Source organism: Haemorhous mexicanus, chromosome 2, assembly GCF_027477595.1.
Source record: "Haemorhous mexicanus isolate bHaeMex1 chromosome 2, bHaeMex1.pri, whole genome shotgun sequence".
In the NCBI taxonomy this organism is placed as follows: Eukaryota; Metazoa; Chordata; class Aves; order Passeriformes; family Fringillidae; genus Haemorhous; species Haemorhous mexicanus.
Genome location: NC_082342.1, coordinates 82,554,349 through 82,573,744, shown reverse-complemented (window position 1 = coordinate 82,573,744; position 19,396 = coordinate 82,554,349). Strand labels below are relative to the sequence as shown.

The window sequence follows — 19,396 nt, the reverse complement described above, 5'->3', positions numbered from 1 at the left end:
TAGCCACCAACCACCTAGAAATGGTGAGGGTGACCAAGCAGTGGTACAGGCTGCCCAAAGAGGCTGAGGAACACCCATCCCTGGAGGTTTTCAAAAGCCATCTGGACGTGTTCCTGGGCAATTTGTTCTGGGTGGCCTTGCCTGAAAAGGAAGGTTGGAGAGATGACACCAGGTCCCTTCTAATCTCAGTCTGTGATTCTGTCATATACTAATAATATACTATAATGTCATTTACTGATACACGCATTCTCTCTCCCTTTCTTTTTAAACAGTATATCAATAAAACTGTTTGGCTGATGGAAAGTCCAACTACTGCTCAAAAAAAAAAGCATGAACAGCCATTTGATGGAGGTGATTCTCCCCTCAACTCTACTGTTATGAGACCCCAGATGGAGCACCACATCCAGCTCTGGGGTCCCCAGCAGAGAAGGGACAGGGACCTACTGGGGGAGTACAGGAGATGATCAGAAGCTGAAGCATCTCTCCCATGAGGACAAACAGCTGAGAGTCAGGGTTGTTCAGCCTGGAGAAGACAAGGGTCCAGGAAGATCTTGGAGCAGCTTTCCACTAAGTAAAGGGGGCCTGAAAGAAGGCTGGAGATGGACTTTTTACAAGAGCATGTAGTTATAGGACAAGGGGGAATGGCTTTAAACTGACAGTGGATTTTAGATTTTATATTAGGAAGAACTTCTTTACTGGGAGAGTCATGAGGCACTGGCACTGGATGCCTAGAGAAACTGTGGAAACCCCATCACTGGAAGTGTTCAAGGCCAGGTTGGAGGGGGCTTTGAGCAACCTTGTCTAGTGAAAGGTGTCCTCCCAAGGAAGCGGGGCTGGAACGATATGATCTTTAAGATCCCTTTCAACTCAAACCCTTCTATGCTCAGTGGTCTGGAATTCAAAACAGGTTACCTAACCGTAGGAGAAAAATGCGACATTTTGGTAACTCTCAGGTTTATTTTGCATATTAACTGTATTCTTTTAATGCAACTTGCAGAGTTAAATTTGTTGCAAGTGTCTACAGCAAAGCTACCTCCCTCTCAGAAACAATAAAGAGTTTTAGCTCCTGCACTCAGTAATAAGTGCTTCTTCATGTCTGTGACTTCCTCTGCCCTCAAGCAAAGGGAAGAGATTATACTAAGGCCAAGATTCTTCCCTCTGCTCTTGAGCTTTTCCCATGTGGTGAGCAAGAGTTTGTGACAAACTGGCAGAACATTCTTGCTCCACTTCAAGTAGCTGTCCTGTTGTGAGAAAGTGCCATTGTACAAAGGAACAGACGGAACTGGGATTCCTGGTTAATTTCCTTTTTCAGCTAGGGACATTAAAAGTCTGACAACACACAGAGTAAGAAAAAACAGGAGAGAGAGACATTTAAGTGCTCCCAACACTTGGACCAGAAGTAAAAAACAGCAACTAAAGCTTCCTATTTTCTTCTTCCAAATGAAACTAGAGGCAATTTTTTTTAAGTTAACCTCTCTCTTTAGATCTGATTCTTCAACATATGGCAAATCCTTTAAAGTGTTTTCCTTATTGTAGATGACACCTAGATTACTCAGTAACAAATTGCTGATCAAATTTTATTACTAAAAAAACCCTGGTCTTCTTGGAAGCAAAAATATAAAATAGCTACAGATTTTTAAAACATTGAATAAGCAATCCATATATCCTGCTGAACAGGATACCAAGGTCTTTATGATGCACTACCTGTTTGTGAGAGCAGTGAATGCACGTGTTTTGAATGGCTCCTCTGCTACTGCAGCTGCTTTCTTACAGCTGGGATTTCAAACCCTTAGGTTTACGTTAACATAAGATTAGCAGGGGTATGTGTTCCTCCTTCCCTCTTTCACACATACACGCCTTTGAAGCCTCAAGCAGTTGCAAGTCTCAAAACAAGGACTGAAATTCCTTCAACTTGCTACGAGAAACCTGAGATGTATCCATTGCCTCTTCTCTGAACAACTGAAAAAGCACAATAAATTCCCAACCCTCCTTGCAGCCCTTGCCTGAGGAGCTCTATGAGCAGCTGAAGTGGGTCTGCAAGCTGCAAAACAAACCTGCAAGCAAAGACTACCCACTATGCTTGACAAGAAGTGAAGAGTTACACTCAACATCTCAATTAGTAGTTACATCTACATCATGCATCTACATTTATATATAAAATGTTCCCATATTTTTAATTACTCCCAGCATGACTACGATTGCTGCTAATGGAAGTTAAGGAAAACCAGACTTCAGCTGAATGTACAACACAGTTAATCCAGCTCTGTAAAATTCTTCTGTGTTTGAGGCAGACTGGTTGTTTGCATCAAACAGTGCCAGATAACCTTAATTTTATGAAGTGGACAAAAGGATAACACTAAAGCCAGCACCTATTATAAGAACCTGTAACCTTACACTGGAGCTGTAACTAGTTCATTTGGGGATCAAAAGAGTGTGGTGTTAGGCAGTTTTTACATTAACACGTATGATTCACTGTGAACAAAGGAATCGAGCTTACTTTAATTTTGCCAGTTTGGAAAGGGAGAGTAAACTGATACCAGCATTCAAGTGTTTTTTTCCAACTCTACCCATGAGATCTATCAAAAGTAAATTAGGGGAAAACAATTCAGAGCAGTATTTCCTGCCTTTTGAAAGGTCAGTCCAGACCGTGTGAATATTTAGTTATCTTCACAAATGGTGACCTGGATCTTGGACATCAAAGGTTAGTATGACTGTGTAATCAAAGAGCTATATAATCTCAGTGCCTGTTGAATGTTGAACCTCTGTGATGTTTGTTTCAAATACCTCCTAAGCATACAAAACTGCATCACCAAAAAATCCATACAGGCCTCAGTAGTTCCTGTTAATATCTTTATCTTCAGCAATCATGGAAAAAGTGAAGAAGGTCTGTTCCAAAATACAGTGGAGGTCACTGAAGAGCATTTACAAACACAGAACCTAGATCTGATTTGTCCTCTGAGTCTATGTAACAGGTCAGGATCCCATCATTAAATAACAAAAACATCTCCTGGACCACCAGTTCCATTGCTTAAAGAAGCAGCTCCACTTACTAGTCAATGGAGCATCCACACAGCATTTCCTGGGAGACTTCATTAAAGGTAGCAAATGAGGAAGAACAGGCTATAAAATAATGACCTGAGGCTTGTTTTGTTTCAAATACTTGTACCTCAGCATATTTGGCCATCCACACCCAAAATACACACCTATTCCTGTGCTAATTGGTTGTGCCTTAAGGCTGTTTTCACCTGCTTGCTTTTTGGAAATGGATGATCGACAGGATAGTGTTTCATGTCGTTTCAAAACTTGGCTTAGAGAAATGGCAAGCACTGTTCTTGTGTTCTCTCTTTCCTGAATGTGCCAATTTTAACATGAATTCCTTTCTTTTCAGTATCTTTTTTGGTGTCCCACACAGACATTTTGACTTGAGCTGTACTTATTAGGACAAGAAAGGACAACCAAATTATGTCCAGACTCCAGATTTTGTAGAACTGTCACAGCACTATTCTAACCAGTGAGATACCACCATTCCACATGCTGTTTCAAGCAGAACAAACACCAGCGTAGTTACTTCACTTTGCTTCCGACCTTAAAGTAACTACATTCTTAAGCTATCCCAAAGCATGGAGGCTCTTGGAGGGTAATTATTCATATTACAGTCAGCCCTTCACCACTTTCCAGTTGGTGGCCTGGACAGACTTGAAATGTGTCCTTTCTTCTCTTATTTTTTTGGTTAACAGCCCACCTAGTTAAAATACTGCAAGAGTCTGTGCCTCTACTCTTCCCCAGCAAGCTCGGCAGGCACTCTGCCAACTCCTCCTTTTCAGTTGTGAGGGAGAACAAGAATATCCTGCTGCAGCAGCCAGCTGGCTACCTTCTCCTGTCAAGGACTTAATATACTTCCATAAAGTATTCAGCTGTTGCTGGATGAGAGACAGAGTGCTCTATAGTGCCTTCTTCAAACAGTCCTCCTCCTTGACTAGCACAGACTGAATGGATGAAAGAACCATATGCAAAGAAACAGGAATGAGGGTACAAACACAGCCTTCATTCTCTGGATAATCAAAAGTCACCTAATTCATCTTAACCTTTAAGCCAAATATTTTCTCTCCAGGACAAAGGCTCACCAGATGAAAGTTCAGGCGAATTTGAAAAACCTTCAAGCTACTTACATGTTTTATTGTTTTCTCATCATACTTAGCTCAAGTATGGCTCAACAAAAGCTTTCTTGTATCAAGGGTGAAAACATTTCCATTCTCTTAAAAATAGTGCAAGAAAAGATTTTCAATTTTGTTTTAAACATGAATATTCCCTTCCAAAGACTCTATCTCAAATACTGTATCATTAGGAAGATGAAAATGAAATCGTGGAAGAATAAGTAGGACTTGCCAATTCTTACCTTGTTTTCTTCATGAATAACAAATTCAGTCAGCACTGGGAACTTCTGTTGCCATGGCAGCAGGAAGCCTACCTTTCCAGTGATTTGGAATCACTTTGTTGGTCATTTCAGTCAGATGCTGGAAAACTTGCTCCAGCTACTCACTCTGCCTCATTTCCCAGCCCTTCCAGAGACAGCCTGTCCTGCAGGTGCCACCCTGCACCCTCCTCCCTCTTCTGCCCAAGGGTCAGCAAACACACAGCAAGCAATAAATACTCAGCATCCTAGGCAGCTTTTCCCTGGCAGCTGGCAACACGCTGAAATAAGGGCAGGAGCCTAGGAAATGAGAAGTTGAGCCCTAGAATGGAAAAAAGGGACCAGGAGAGCCACAGGGCTCCTGCTCTGGTGTGAAGACTGGGGTAATGGAGAGAGGCAATGAACAGATGTGAAGCCAAGAAGATTAAATCACTCAAGCAGCTGTGGCAGGAAGTGCCTGGTGAGAAAAAAGAAATCTCCCAATCTTTCTCCATTCTGAGAACTCAGAACATTAAACTGCCTCTCAAACAAACAGGTTCCAAAATTAAAACAACCCCAAATCACTCTTTTGTCGATCACTTGCATTTTCAGAAGGCAGAGTTTCTTTTTAAACTGCTGCAGCTTGCAATATTTAAAAGCAATGGAACTGACATAAGTTGATTTACACCACCTTACTGTTAAATTTACCACTTAGGTTTCACTTTGGAAGTCAAGTGTCCACTGCCTTGGGAAGTCAAGTGTCCACTGCCACGTGAAATGGCCTGTGCTGAGTTGGTGACTTTGGGTATTTTTAATAAAGGTATTTTCTTCACTCAAATATATTTTAGACTATTGCAATTTGGATTAAATGTATGTCTTAAAAGGCCATTCTCCTGACATCAACATTGATAATACCAAAACCAATTAACAGATTGGTCCCTTTCTGCCCTCACAGAACATGGGAGAGTAAGGAGCAGGCAGTTATGTTATGCCTGCACATACAACTTCATGGCTCTAATATGCAACTGTGCCTTAGCAGAATCTTAGGTAAAGCTTTTAGTTCCAATTAATCATGTTAATGTAACAGGCTTGCAATTTGCAGTAATTTTTAAGAGCTGCATCATTAACTTTCTGCTGTATGTAAGCATCAATAGGTGGCAATTAAAAGAGAAGCGAGTCAGGGGTTCTGCTTCCAATTCTGACAGACAGCACTGCTGATTTCTAGTGCTCTTCCTTTACGTGACTGTGCCATGCTGTGATGTTTAAGACACAAAAGCACCAGACCTCCAATGTTTAAGTACAGACCAAAAAAATGAATTCAGGTAAGTCAGAGATTTGTACAAGTCCAGCACAATGCTTTCCCCCTACTCTTAGTGAGCTTTTTTTACTGAGTGAGCTTTTTTTATACTTCTGCATCTTCAGAGGCTCCTTTTTCCCACCTATCCCACCCTTTTTCCATCACTCTCTCGTCTGCACTTGCCCTTCTCTAAACAAATCCTTCTTCTTCACCTCACCTTCTTTTAGTCAATCACCAAAACGCAGTCATCACAGATAATAATAACTGGCCCACTTCTGTGATGCAGTTTAAACAGAATAGTTCAAACCTTACAAAGCTGAGATTAATATTACTTTCATCCATTCAGAGGAAGTAAAAGAAGAAGCAAACTAGAAAAGAACTTTCTGCTGCAGAAAGAGTGTGGAGGTAGGAGGCATCAATAAATTGAAAAGGGGCTTTGGATGCTGGGGAATAAGGAGAGAAAGGCAGAGGAGTGAGTGGCTGTGCCAGGTTGGGAGACAAAATGTTAAGCCAGCCTTTCTCAGTGCAGTGTTTATGTTTCCATCAAATGATTTTATCAGAAAGCGTCGGGGAAACAGAAAAAAAGCAAGGAAACAAAGCCAACAAGCTTACTATCTGTCATGCTAGAAGATGTTGCCACATCTTCAGCTGTACCCCAGGGCTATCCTTAGAGATGTAATTGTATCCTTACAGTTGTTGGTTGTATCCTCATCGTTGCAAATAAAAAAGGAGGAGGGAGCAACCCCAACCCCAATGACCAGAAATGGACACACAGCCTCACAGGTCAGGATGAGCCCTTGCTCTAAGCTAGCCATAGCTCAGTCAGCTCTCCTCAGAGCAGCCTAAAACACAACCAGACAACAGCTAAAGAACATGGACAATCATGGGCCTTGGGCCCCAGCTCACTCTCTGGTTTCTTAGACACCAGAAAAGGAATATGAAAGAAACCCACTCCTGGACTGAAACCTGAAAGTGAAGGCAAAGGCGTTTTTTTACAGAGGGGTGCTCCACCTGGTGTTACAGTGCTTTTCAGGGCCATAACTACAATTATTACAGAAGTAGAAGAGTTAAAAACAACTTATATGCTGAAGTACAGAGGTATATACACACCTAAGCACTTCATTCCCCAGTGCAGTGGTGTTCAGCTGATGGCAGCAAGTGCCCAGGAACTGATGGACCATTCCTAGAAGAAGGGAGTTCATTGATGTGCTATGGCCTTCCACATACATGACCTTTTCAAAGGAATTTGCACAACCATTAGCCAGTTTTTCGGGGACTTCAAATGCCCCCAGATGAAAACAGGGATAATTGGTGACACCATTCACCTGGCAAATATCAATGTGAGGATCTGATGGCTACAAAGGACAAATGGATTACCTGTGTGTAGTATGAGGTGTCTTCAAGAGAGGAGGACAAGTTATTTATCTTCAGAAATTCATAGTCAAATTAGCCAGGCATCTTCTGTTAAAATGTCTGGCTAATTTGAAATTTAAACATTAAGATATCTACAGATTTTAAAAAAATCAGTTTTCATTAGTTATTTTCATTATTTAATCCTTTCATGCTACTTTATTTTCAGGGGAATTAGCAGGCAGTAGCTAGTGAATGAATTCTGAGTGCTGAAGGATTTAGCCCTCAGTTTAACTCTCAGTAAAACACTACCACCAAGGCTGAGGTCATGAGCTCTGATTTTTTTCTTCCTCCAAGGCATCCTAAATACAAGCTGAATGCAAAATAAAAAAGAATAAAAATTTTTAAAAAAATAGACAAACAAAAACCCAAAACAAACAAACAAACAAACAAAAAACCCCACATACACACAAAAAAATCCCCACCATGTCCAAAACATACCTGGAATTTACTTCACAGCTATACCAATGCAGGAAATTAATCATTCCAATGAAACAAGGAACAACAGGATTAGCTGACCCTCAAAGACTTGTTCTCTCAGCCCAAGGAAATGCTGAACTGTTTCCTCTGTAACCTTTTGTCACTTCTGCTGGCTAAGCTGTGTGTATATGATCTTCCCTGTGATGAAACACAAGCAGCACAGATCTGAGATGCTCTGCAGAGAAGTGACCTTTCCACTGAAAGGCACAGATACATACCTGTTCAAAGTTACAAAGGCATTTCTATCTGCTCAGAGTTACTGTTTCATGGAACAGATGCAGAAAGAAGTGGCAATGGCTGTACTCAGCCTTCATAGGAGAAACAAAAATATTACTGCTAATTACTACTAATATTACTGCTAATATTACTACTAATTCTACTTCTCTAACAACAGCAATCCAATGGCTTCACATGAAAAAAAGTCTGATAACTTAGTTCTTCCAAAGTTGGCGTGGATCCAGGTTTTCAAGAGCTCTTCAGAAGGGTTTGTTGACTTTTTTTAAAGTAGATGCAGTTATGAAAGTCTCTCCTGTTCACAAAGGCTGCTCTCCTGCAGCTTGCTATTTCTACCTTGCTCTTCCTGAGATTTTGGCAAAGTCACAGAGTTGAGTATGTTGTGACACAATGAGCCTTTTGAAGCATTTGCTTTTCACTTGAATTTTATTTTTAGAATCTCCCATAGTCTTTCAAAGCACACATACCCATACTTTGACATGAAGTAAAAATCTATGAAGAAAAGCTGAAGGGTCTGACAAACTCTAGAACACAAGTAAGCTTATGACATGTCTCTCATTTATAAAATGACTACTGCCTCCTTTCTTTTATAAGCCCACAGATATGGCTGCATGGCAAACACTCATTTGCCATACAGAAAACCTGAAGGTTTCTACCTCAGAACTACAAGTCACGGGCTTAAAGTGTCAGCTCTTCAACTGGTGACTCTGAAATCCAACTAAGGTTCTCCAAGAAAAAAAAGAACACATCAGTCCTCAATTCTTATGGTTAACTGTTTCTTAGGGACCATCTGCTCACTGCTGGCCCTGCCTTGAGCCAAGAGCTGGACCAGACTACTTGCACAGTCCCTTCCACCCTGTATCATGCTGTGAGTGAGTATACAAGTGCTTTCAGGAAAACCATTGTCTTTTGTCAGCCACCACATTTATCACTGACTGCAGAGGTGTTTCTGAATTACTCTGGAATATCTAAGAGCAAAGAATACTGAGCAACATATACTTCTGGTTGCAGAGCTACTGTGTGTGAATCCAGTACTAAAAACTACTTGATAATGTCCTTTTGTATTTGCTGACCTGTATCTTTATATCAAAGCTTTGACGAAGCATTCTCTTTTACATCAGTTTGCATGTATTACCTTAATTAATTCTGCAAAATCCCTCTTATTTCAATTCTGTTCACCAAAATGGTTGTATCAGAGATTCATTTCAAAAGGCAGCTCTCTCAGAGAGACTCCCGGATGACATCACCATATAATGTAACCCAGCTTATGTCCAGTAACTCCACTCAACCAGAGACAATGTAAAGTGGATGAGGATCCAGCTCATCCCTGCCAGCAAGCAGAAAGCAAGGTGTTCCCTAAATCACAGTCACTCCAGATCCAGGACCTGCTGCTCTGCCCAAATGTCCTCCTTGCAAAAGACCAGAGAGAGAGCTCTACGAGGAGCTATGCTTAGACCTGTCCACACAGAGGATAGAAAGGTGAATGTTTACTAAGAAAGGACAAAACTCAGATGTTAGATGGGAGTGAGATGACAGCAGGGAATAAAACTGAGCATCTGCACCAGGGAATGAAGCAATGAAACGTGAAGAGTCACTGAAGAGCAAAAGGTCCCCCCCTTGATGCAGAAAGAACTAGCCTCTGAATGCTAAGCCACATCTACACACAAATACACATCTACACACAAATACATAGTACTCCACTATCTACTAAATGGAGATAATTGTAAATTCAGTAAGAACCATAAGAAAATATAATGGCATGAGAACAAAACCAGAATGATAAAAGCAAGGCAAACTGAAGAAAAAAAGAAGAAATTACTGCAGGTTCAACCAGAAAACCAGGTGAGAAGGTAACAGTGAAAAGAAATGAGAAAAAAAACTCCCTGCTGCTGTGCTCTGCATGAATATTTGCATCTGCCAACAGGCCATCAAAAAGAAAACTGGCACTAAGTCATAATTCACCATTTGCTATTTATATTCTGGCAGCATTATGTTTGTGCAATTTCTTTCAAAGCCTCCATTTTGGGGATAAGAAAAGGAGATATTGTAATCTACTTCTGCAACTGCTGTTTGTATTTGCTGAGTTATCTGGCACTTGATGCGTGCCTCATGCGTCACTTTTTATTCAAAAATTGACATATTTATCCAAGAATGATTGTAACACGGTAGCCTGATTCAGATACACACAAAAGCTTTGGCAGACATTTTCAGCCATGCATTTTATGTGATTTACACATTGGCATGCAAAAGACAACATTTAATTGTGCGTGTGTATTGTAATCACAGCCTGCTGGAGGCAGCTCACTGGAGCAGTGGAGATAAGTCTACAGGTAAGCAGCATATTAATAAGTTTCTGAAGGCTTTTAAATCTGGGAACTGGTGGAGGCCTTTATACTTTGTACCAAGATAAGACACACTGCTTTAATCACTCCATCTTAGCTATAAAGGTTTCTTTAGATAATTTTAAACTAGTCAGAATTCACTTTCAAACCACAAATTATCTTAAGTTAAAATTTGATATTTCCTCCCACTCTCAGAGTCTGAGTATGAATGAGAATGTGACTATGCCATTGCAGAAAGCATCCCTAATTCTGACTGTAGATACAGCCTTTCCAGGTGACAAGCACTTTCTCCCCTATGCAGCACTGCACATGGCTTGTAATAGAGAGACCTGATACTGCACTGAGGGAGGACATCATCACAGAATGAAGCTGGGTAAAGACCCAGGAGATACACCCAGGACTAATGCATCTTTCCACTGCTGTCTCCTGCTTCTTTGGAGAATACCAATAGGAAGGAATTGAACTAGCAGTTCCAAAGGAGCTGCAGAGAGGAAGAGAGAACAAAAAGGATAAGCAATATAAGGGAGCACATTCTAGTGCCAACAGAGGAAGGAACAAGAGGTACCAAATGAGAAAACCAAGCAAGTGAACAAAACCAAGCAATTTGAACTAGAACTTGGCTGCTGATTCTGCTTGGTTTAATTAATGATGACAACCATTATATATCCATGTCACTGGACTGCATGCAGGAGGTGAGGATGCTCCTTGATCTTGATATCCAGCTGCTCTGTTTCAGGTATGAGGAATCCACATCTACACTGGATCTACAAATACTATACCACAGCATTTTTCCTCAAAGTTTTTTTAACTGTATGATACTGTTTTATAGTTAAATGCTACATAAATACAGTTGGACTTAAAGGCCTTTTCTGACCTAAATGTGTCTGTGATTTCCTGTTACTACTAAAACAGAAAAAGCAACATAAGGGATATACAAGCACCACCAGAGAGCAATTAATCTCATCCTAAAATACACATTTGAGACAGGCATGATGAGCAGCCTGTTCAACGTAGCATACTTTCACCCTAGTATGGATGGAAATGATTAACTGGGGCTCTGACATCTAGCTTTTAAAAATTTCAAGGATGGAAGAGGTGAACCTCAGCCTCAGGTCCCTCCCATCACCCCTGGAACAGGAAAACAGAGGTAGCAAAATCAGAGTTTGTACCACTGTTGTACCACCCACACATGTACAGTTTGAAGAGGAGAGATGGCAAACTGCTCCCACTGTTCCCTGGACATTTGTCACCTCCAAACAGGTGGCCCAAGGAAACGCCCCGTAACTGGGGAGGATGCCCACACAGATCAAGAGATCACCCATCCAGTCTCACCAGTACTGTGCAAACCAACTTACAGGCATAGACACTACTACCAAAATTAGCAGCATCATTTCACTGACCCCTTCAGTCAGGGCAGCAGAGCTCACCAATGCTCCCACAATGCCTCTGCATCCACAGCTGCCCTTCCTGAGCCAGCTCCATCCTCTGCTTTGAGCTGGCTCACACACTGCTGCCTGACTTGGTGAGTCAGCTCAGCAGGAGAGGTGAAAAGGCAATATTTGAGAAGCTTTCCATGATTACAAGTTAGGCTAATTCATTCAAGAAAATTATATGCATTTCCCAGATATCTTCAAATACATCAATCTAGTCAGAGAATGGACTGGATTTGCTGGCACTTAAAATTACATTCCCACTTATTCTATTCATTCTACAGAATCTTAACAAAGAAATCAGCAGTTTAAACAGTCTGCTGCCTCGGGTTACAGAAGTTTGCTTGCGGATTATTCTCTCTCCCACTTTGAAAAGCACATAAATCATTAACACACATCACTAAAATACCCTGTCTTTCAACAAAGACATTCTAAACATTTGTCAACAAAAATCAGTTTACTGGGTAGCCATTAACAATAGTCTGCTAAGAAAAATACAACTGATGTGTCTGAGAGTTGAAAAAAAAAATCACTTTTCTTGTAATTTCAGAAGACTCAGCAGAGCTGGTGTGACAATTAGTGAATATTTAATTGCTTGATATTCACTGGAAATACTCTGACAGCCATGGCCAAATAATTTCAGGCACAAGAAGAAAAGAAAATCTTAGACTGATGAATAACTGACATTTGACCTGCTGTTCACTTCCTAAGCTGGAAAAAAAAAAGCAATTCATAATGGAACTGAAGTTGAAGCTGGCTAAGAAAGCAGAATACACTGTTTTACTTTTCTGCACTGCCGTACTATCTCATGCTCTTTTTATTAAATTACATATTTCACTGGTTATAATTGCATACTGAGGAGAGACATAAATACCTTGGACAAGGCAGATATCATAACCCACAAATGTAAAAGAAAATAATTCAAGCATTTATAAAACTGTGGCTGAAATTTTGAATTTAATAGGTAACACAGCACTTGTGGAAATTTATAAGAAAGCAGATGTAATGTTTGTTATTAACTGTTGAGACTTTCTAATATTTAGCTTCTCCTGGCACACATTCTGGCTTGAAGCTGGTGAGAGCACAGATAATAGACAGCATTTTCCCCACAAAGGGAATATGAGCCACCACCATATGACTGCATGAACAAACAAAACCAGCCAAACCAAAAAAACCCTCACCCAGAACATTATCCTTAAGAAACAGATCCCCCAAGAGGATTATGAAGTCCTTCTCTGAAAAATTTGGGATTGAGGCAGAGAAATTCCCTGCCAAGGAACTGCATCCAAACTCCAGTGGAAGATAAATAGTTGTAGATCCAAGACCATTTGGTCTTTATTCTGTATTCTCAAGTAATCTGAAGCTTTTCTCTTCCAGGAGAAGAGCAAATTGAAATGAAATGTTTACAAGTGACGTTTACAGAGGATTACACCTTTACCCTGCTTTCTATTAAGAGACTCCTGTTGCTTAAGAAACCCGTGCTAATCCCCCAAAGCAGATGATATTTTCTGACCCTGCATATTTCACAAAGCTTGAATATATTCAAAGGGAAAGGAAGTTGACACAATACAAAAACCAGATGTTCAATAAACTTGAGTAATAGGACAGGCAAGCATGTTTTGGTCCTTCCAAAAGAGAGCCACAAAAAGGAAGCAACTATTCTCTTGCAGACACAATAAAGAAGACTTTGGTTTGGTTTTAATTAAAGAGATCAGCTCCTAACCAAAAGAAGAATCCTAACCTCCTGTGACATACTTTGATCTCACCTTTGATGCCAAAAAGGAACAGCTCTTACTTGCTATTTAGCATCAATAGTATCATCCCAGTCCCATCAGCTTCATTCACCCAGAGTAGGACATGATCAGCAGCAAGCATCATATCAGGCAGGGTTAAACCTGGTCTGAGTCACCAAATCATCCTGGCAATCTAACAAGAGAATCAGTCCTGTCTTCAGCATTACCTAGACAGCAACTACACTCACTCTGCACTTAGGAGCAGTTTTAAAAAAGATTACTTCTGGCAATGAAACAACTATAAAAGTAAATATAATATAAATGGCATAGGCACTAAACATGAAATGGGTTTTTTTTTCCCAGAAGGATCTGAAGTAGATGCAGTCATCAGCTATTTTTACTGTTCTTTAAAAACTGTATTTCATTTTCACTTGAACTGCTTTGAATCTATAGGGGAGATCATATCAAAACAAACATATGAAAATCTAAGTTTTGCTATGGCTTTATGGAATCAATCCTCTTCTCTTTCAACTAACTTAGGTGAGAAATAAAAGCAGAGGAAAATCAAGCAGTACAGAACTGTACATCTCCACCTTCTATTATATAATACACAACCTCTGTTTTGCAGTGTGGGGTTTTTCAAGTCTTCAGGTTGACATGTCAGCCTTTTAAAATGCCCAAGATCTATCTATATATGATTATCATTGTGTGTACACAGGTGGAAAATGTTCTTCCTCCTTCATATTAATAATTTTAGCTAAAGCTCTCATCCTCTTACCTAGCAGAAAGGAAACGTATTTGCTCATTCTACCACATAACTCAGCCTAACACTGGCTGAAACAGAACTCTGTATTTGGGACCTCTGCAGTCTCCACTTAGCATATCAAACTAATTTGTCAGTAAATACAGCCAAAGTGGAAATTAGAAACAAAAAGCAGGGGAGAAATCTATTTCACACTTGCATGCAACATTATGACCAACAGCTGCAAGTGCTGGATGATCATGAACTCTTGACTCATGGCCTGATTTTCAGGCACTAATCACCTGCAACTGCAGCTGACATCTAGTTCTTGTCTGAGAGTTTGTGGCAGACAAAAAACTAAATGTACAGAGACTCAGCCATAAAATGCTGAATAACTTAAAAGAGGGAAGGTTGTTCTATGTAATTTGTCTTCTCATAGCTGAAGAGATAAAAATGTGCTCAAAAAAGGTAACTGATGAATTTTATACTTTCCTTACATGTTAGAGGCAGGAAATACAAAGTCAAAGTCATGTAATCTATTTTTTTTAAACAGCAGTGCTACCTTTTCCCCTCCTCCTTCAAATGTGTACCCAACCAGTTAAATGGATATATGTAAAAGGATTCAGGACTATCTATTCAAGTTATCACTAGCTTTTTGGAATATAGGAATGTTGGAAGAATCTTCAACAAAATATTGTTTGTTAACAGCAAGCAGCATAAAAGATTTTTTTTTAATGTATCCCTTTCTTTTACAATATTCCATTTACAACAATTGATGAAAAGGCCTTCATTGTGGCTTCTGTTTTGGAGGTCTCCCATAAAAACTCTCTCCACATAGTATGGGGAGTTTTTCCTATTTAAAAAATATAATTTACAGGTCCGTACATAGGACCTGTACGTGGATATCTTCTCTCTCTTTTTTCTTAATTTGTTTTTTATTCTTCTGAGAAGTAATACAATGAGCCAAACATGGTATGATTATATGGCATCAAAGTACTAACACCTAAAGAATAATATTCCTTTAGAAACTCAAATGACACTGGAGTTACTTTACTTTTAAACTGTCCTAAGAGAGCAGCACTGAGGGGTAATGGAAGTAGGTCATATTTTCCTCCTGTTTTGTTATATACAGAACAGACATAAAAATCTGATGGATTTGGCACTCATAGTAACAAGTCATCTGTATACAATGTGAGAAAAGGGGTTTCTTAAGAGCAAGGATATTGAATCATGTCTCCTGGAATAGAATTTAAAAACAAACAAAACCAAAATTCAATAAACAAGAAAAAAATGAACAAGCACACAGTAAAAACCTAAACCCATGACAATGTTCAAACAAAACAATAACAAACCCAATAAAAATACCACATAGATAATAAGGTCTTACAGCTAATGGGGTGATGGTGCTGAAGGTATAACAAGAGTAGCACAGAGGTAGGACCAGACAGATGTACAGTCCCAACTACTTCACCAGTTCCCCCAAACCCAGGAGGAAGTAGCACCAGCATCTCTTTCCGTTTTTACACAGACTTCATGTGAAAATAATAAACGGGCATCAATAAACTTCATACCATCCTACAAGACACACCACAAGCATCAATAAAACCACCCAAAGTATGGCTCATTTGCTAACACAGAAAGGTTTGTGCAGCAAAATTCCTGAAATTGTAGGAAACACAAATCCTTCACAGTTTATACTTGTATCGTATTTGCAAATTTATTTTCATAATCATAGCAGCTCAGGTTTTGGGAAGCGTAGTTCAGATCTTCAACCACGCAAAAAGTCTTTAATTCTCCACTGAAAATCAAACCCACAGACGTGCTTAGGCATATATGTTTAATGTCTTCTGCCCACGGCCACACTTGCTGCTCCGAAAATATTTTGTTCAAATGGTATCACTTTCCTTTTCTGTGTATACTCCACCAATTTGGCTAAAAACATGAAACTTATAAATAGGAACAGGGGGTTTCCAGCATGAATAAACACCTCAATTTAGATGTATCAAAACTTTATCAGTTTTGTGAGATGGGTCTAAAACAATCATAGAGCAGACTGAAAACAACACGTATTCCTCCATTTGACTATGCATAGATTAAAGACAAAAGGCTTTAGAAAATATTTGCTGTAAAAGATTTCATAACTAAGCATCCTGCATATTTTACCACAAGGTTTGACTTTCAAACCAACTGGGCTTTCCTTGAATAGTGATGGTTATGAAATAAAAGTCTCTGAAATCAATCATATTGAAGTGATCACAACAGAAAGTTGTTTATATCCCCAGGTCTTCCAGGTGTTGCTGAAGTTAAAAACAAATGAAATGTTGCTATCTTCTAATATTAAAGGCCAAAAAATACTGTTTTCTCAAACTCCCAGAAGCAAAGCTGGAGTTACAGGGTGCATTGCGTAAGTGTCTGCACATCTTTTTCAATTTTCAAAATACAGTGTATTAGCATCAACAGATGAGTTAAAAAAAAAACCCCAAACTTGTCTCTGGAATAATAGAGATATTTATATCACATAAAAGAGCACCAAAATTTTATTAGTGTTTGATGGTTTAAAGTAGAGCTACTCTTTTGAACAGCAACCATTATCTAAAGACTGCTTTTACCTAAAGACTGTTTGCTATGGATATTTGGCAGGCGTTCTGGAAGGCACAAAAGTGTAACAAGTTGCTACATACAAGGACATTTCACTTGATGGCAGTTCAGTTCACCCATAACCCACCTGCCCAGAGAATTTACCTTCCACTACAATAAAATCTGAGACTGAACACATAGTTGCAGTTGGATCACAAACAGCAGCAAAGAGCAGATCAAAAAGCATCTGCATGTACACAAAGAAAAATAGACAAACAAACCTCATAAGCAGGCCATAAAAACATTATAAACATTTTTTACAATTATAATTTTCATAATCAGAATTCCTTCATGTTAATACAGGGGTAACATTTTTCCCTGAACATACAGTTTAGGGTACTGTATGTCTAAGACCTCTGTATCTTGCTGGTGATCCTCCATTCTACAGAAGGGAAATCTGAGCCAATGAAGGCATGAAAATTACCATAGCTACAGAAAATGCAAGTAACAAAAGGATTAAATTTGAACTCAGGTTTCTGCTTTCATATTCACTGAAGCCTGAATACTTTGAAAAATATACATTCCAGTACATTCCATAACAGCAGCAGTGTTCAACCACATTTCATGTTAATTGTGTAAGCATGGCACATTAAAACCATTAGTGGCTACCAACAGATAGATCGTGTGATACTGGATCGGTCTCGGTATCAGAACTAATTCCAACTGATTCTACTGATCACAACCACACACTAAAGCAGCAGCAGCAGCTCTGTCTCCTTGGGAAGGACAAACCCAGATTATTCTCAACAGGGTACAGAGAAACTTTAGATGAGACTGCTTTGCTTCTTTCCTTGCACTCAACTTCTGTGAGAGCACTCAGTGCTTGTAAGAGTGATATAAATTACTGAAAACTTGGATGATTTCAAGTTAATATCCTAAGGACTTGCCGGAGGAAAGACAAAAAATTCTGTATACATCTACAGTTTACTGGATCAAGAGCAAAACAGCAGCAAGGAAATACATTAACTGTTCAAAAAGTAGAGGACATCACTAATGTAATATCTGAAGGAAAAAAAAAAACCAAGGACTTCAACTTCTCTTGAAGCTGTTCAAACAGAAAAGGAATTAATAACTGTAATCTACAGTTCACTTCCCTGTTTAATGCTATTGTACTGCACCATGATCTATTTAATGCTGATATACACAACAGCCATTTTCTCTGCAACATGAATTCATTAGCCAAAGAATCACAGCTGAAATAAAAAGAGAACTGGTTGGAGAATATGCATGATCAGAAATGCCTGAAAAATCTTTGGCCACCCCAACCTCCACATCCTTACCGGAATGTCAAAAGTTTCTTGTGTGTCATCCAGCATCTGAATTTTGATAGAGACAAGTTTTCCTGGAGTTGTCATAGGTGGTTTCTGTCCATGCTCCAAAGTACTGATCCCAGCATTTTCCTGAGCTCCTAAGCGGGATCCTGCTGTTGGTCTCTGCTCAGTTTCACCCATGTTTAGGGAGACTTGTTTCTTATATCTGATAAAAGAACAAGGGCAAAGAAGACCATATCAGTCATAAAGAAGATGTTTTGCACATAAGCATCATGGCATATATGCTTACAGGTAGTAAACTGTATGACCATTAACAACAAATAAGATCCATCACAATTTTTTCTTAATGCCTCATATGAAGACAAGAAAATCAGACAAATTTTATACTTTTCAAAATACACAGCCTAATCACCTCCTTGGGGTAAGGCTGATAGGCTACGGTACTGCACAAGGGAAAATTATTCTCTTCCTCCTGGAAAAGTAAACCACATTGGAAATAGAGCACAACAGAACCCAGATTTCAAATAATTATGTAAATTTATTTATGAATCAGGCTGTTATCACCCCCAGACAGGATTCCCAGAGAAGGTAGGAAGGCGAGAAGAGCAAGTGAGACAACTCAGCACTTGCTGACCATCATTCCCTCTTGGCTACATCAGGACTTCTTCCTTCCAGCCTTCTCTGGCACTTTGCAGCTGCCACCTTGGTAAGGGGCTGTGAAGTGGGAAAGCCAAGATGACACCAACTATAAACTGGGGACCAGAGCTGCTCTAGACCTGGGGCCTGCCCTGATCCCACTGATGAGCCAAGAACTGTGAGGACATGCTACTTGGACGCCAGGAAAAAAGCCAGCACTGATTGGGAAATTCTTCATTATTGGCACAATTTTGAACCTTCTTTTTTAATTCAAGCACCATTAGTTTTACTTGTTGAAAGTTACTCATCACACTAGAATTTTATTTCACTTCTCCTACCCTCCTTTTTGATACTCTAGATGGGTTTCTGATGAAACCCACTTCTACTGTCCATTTATCTTTCTTCGTAAATGCATTTTCATTCTGCATGACTTTTATACGGTAATCAATGACCAAAACATGTAGCACACAGACGGGCACAAATGGGAATGTAACTTTCCAGCTGAACAGAGGCATAAGAGTACTGCCAATCCCTGCCTGGCTTTAACTCTGAGGTTACAATTATTGAGAAGCCTATATGGGAAAAAAAGGAAGCACAAGACAGCCTATAAATTTGTGAATGCATCACCAGTTCTACAGGATTCTATAAAGAACAGTGACAGGTAATAAGACACCAGTTCCCACCATAAGGATAGAATAAAAACAGCCCTGTCTTTGGCAGGATACACTATTTACTACACATTACTCTTCCATGTCCTGACTAATCTGTTCCCACAGATTTTTTACACAGCAAAT

At 39.6% G+C, this 19,396-nt stretch overlaps 1 protein-coding gene across 5 annotated transcripts in view; it reads right to left on the bottom strand.

Annotated features, from left to right (window-relative positions):
- The window catches only part of FARP1 (FERM, ARH/RhoGEF and pleckstrin domain protein 1), a 200,858-nt gene that overhangs the window by 144,081 nt on the left and 37,381 nt on the right, over window positions 1-19,396 (bottom strand). For all 5 annotated transcript variants that reach the window (XM_059839267.1, XM_059839268.1, XM_059839269.1 and 2 more), the window contains exon 2: window positions 17,976-18,171. In XM_059839267.1, the coding sequence (XP_059695250.1) occupies window positions 17,976-18,146 (171 nt within the window). In that variant the 5' untranslated portion in view covers window positions 18,147-18,171. The remainder of the gene's footprint in view (window positions 1-17,975; window positions 18,172-19,396) is intronic.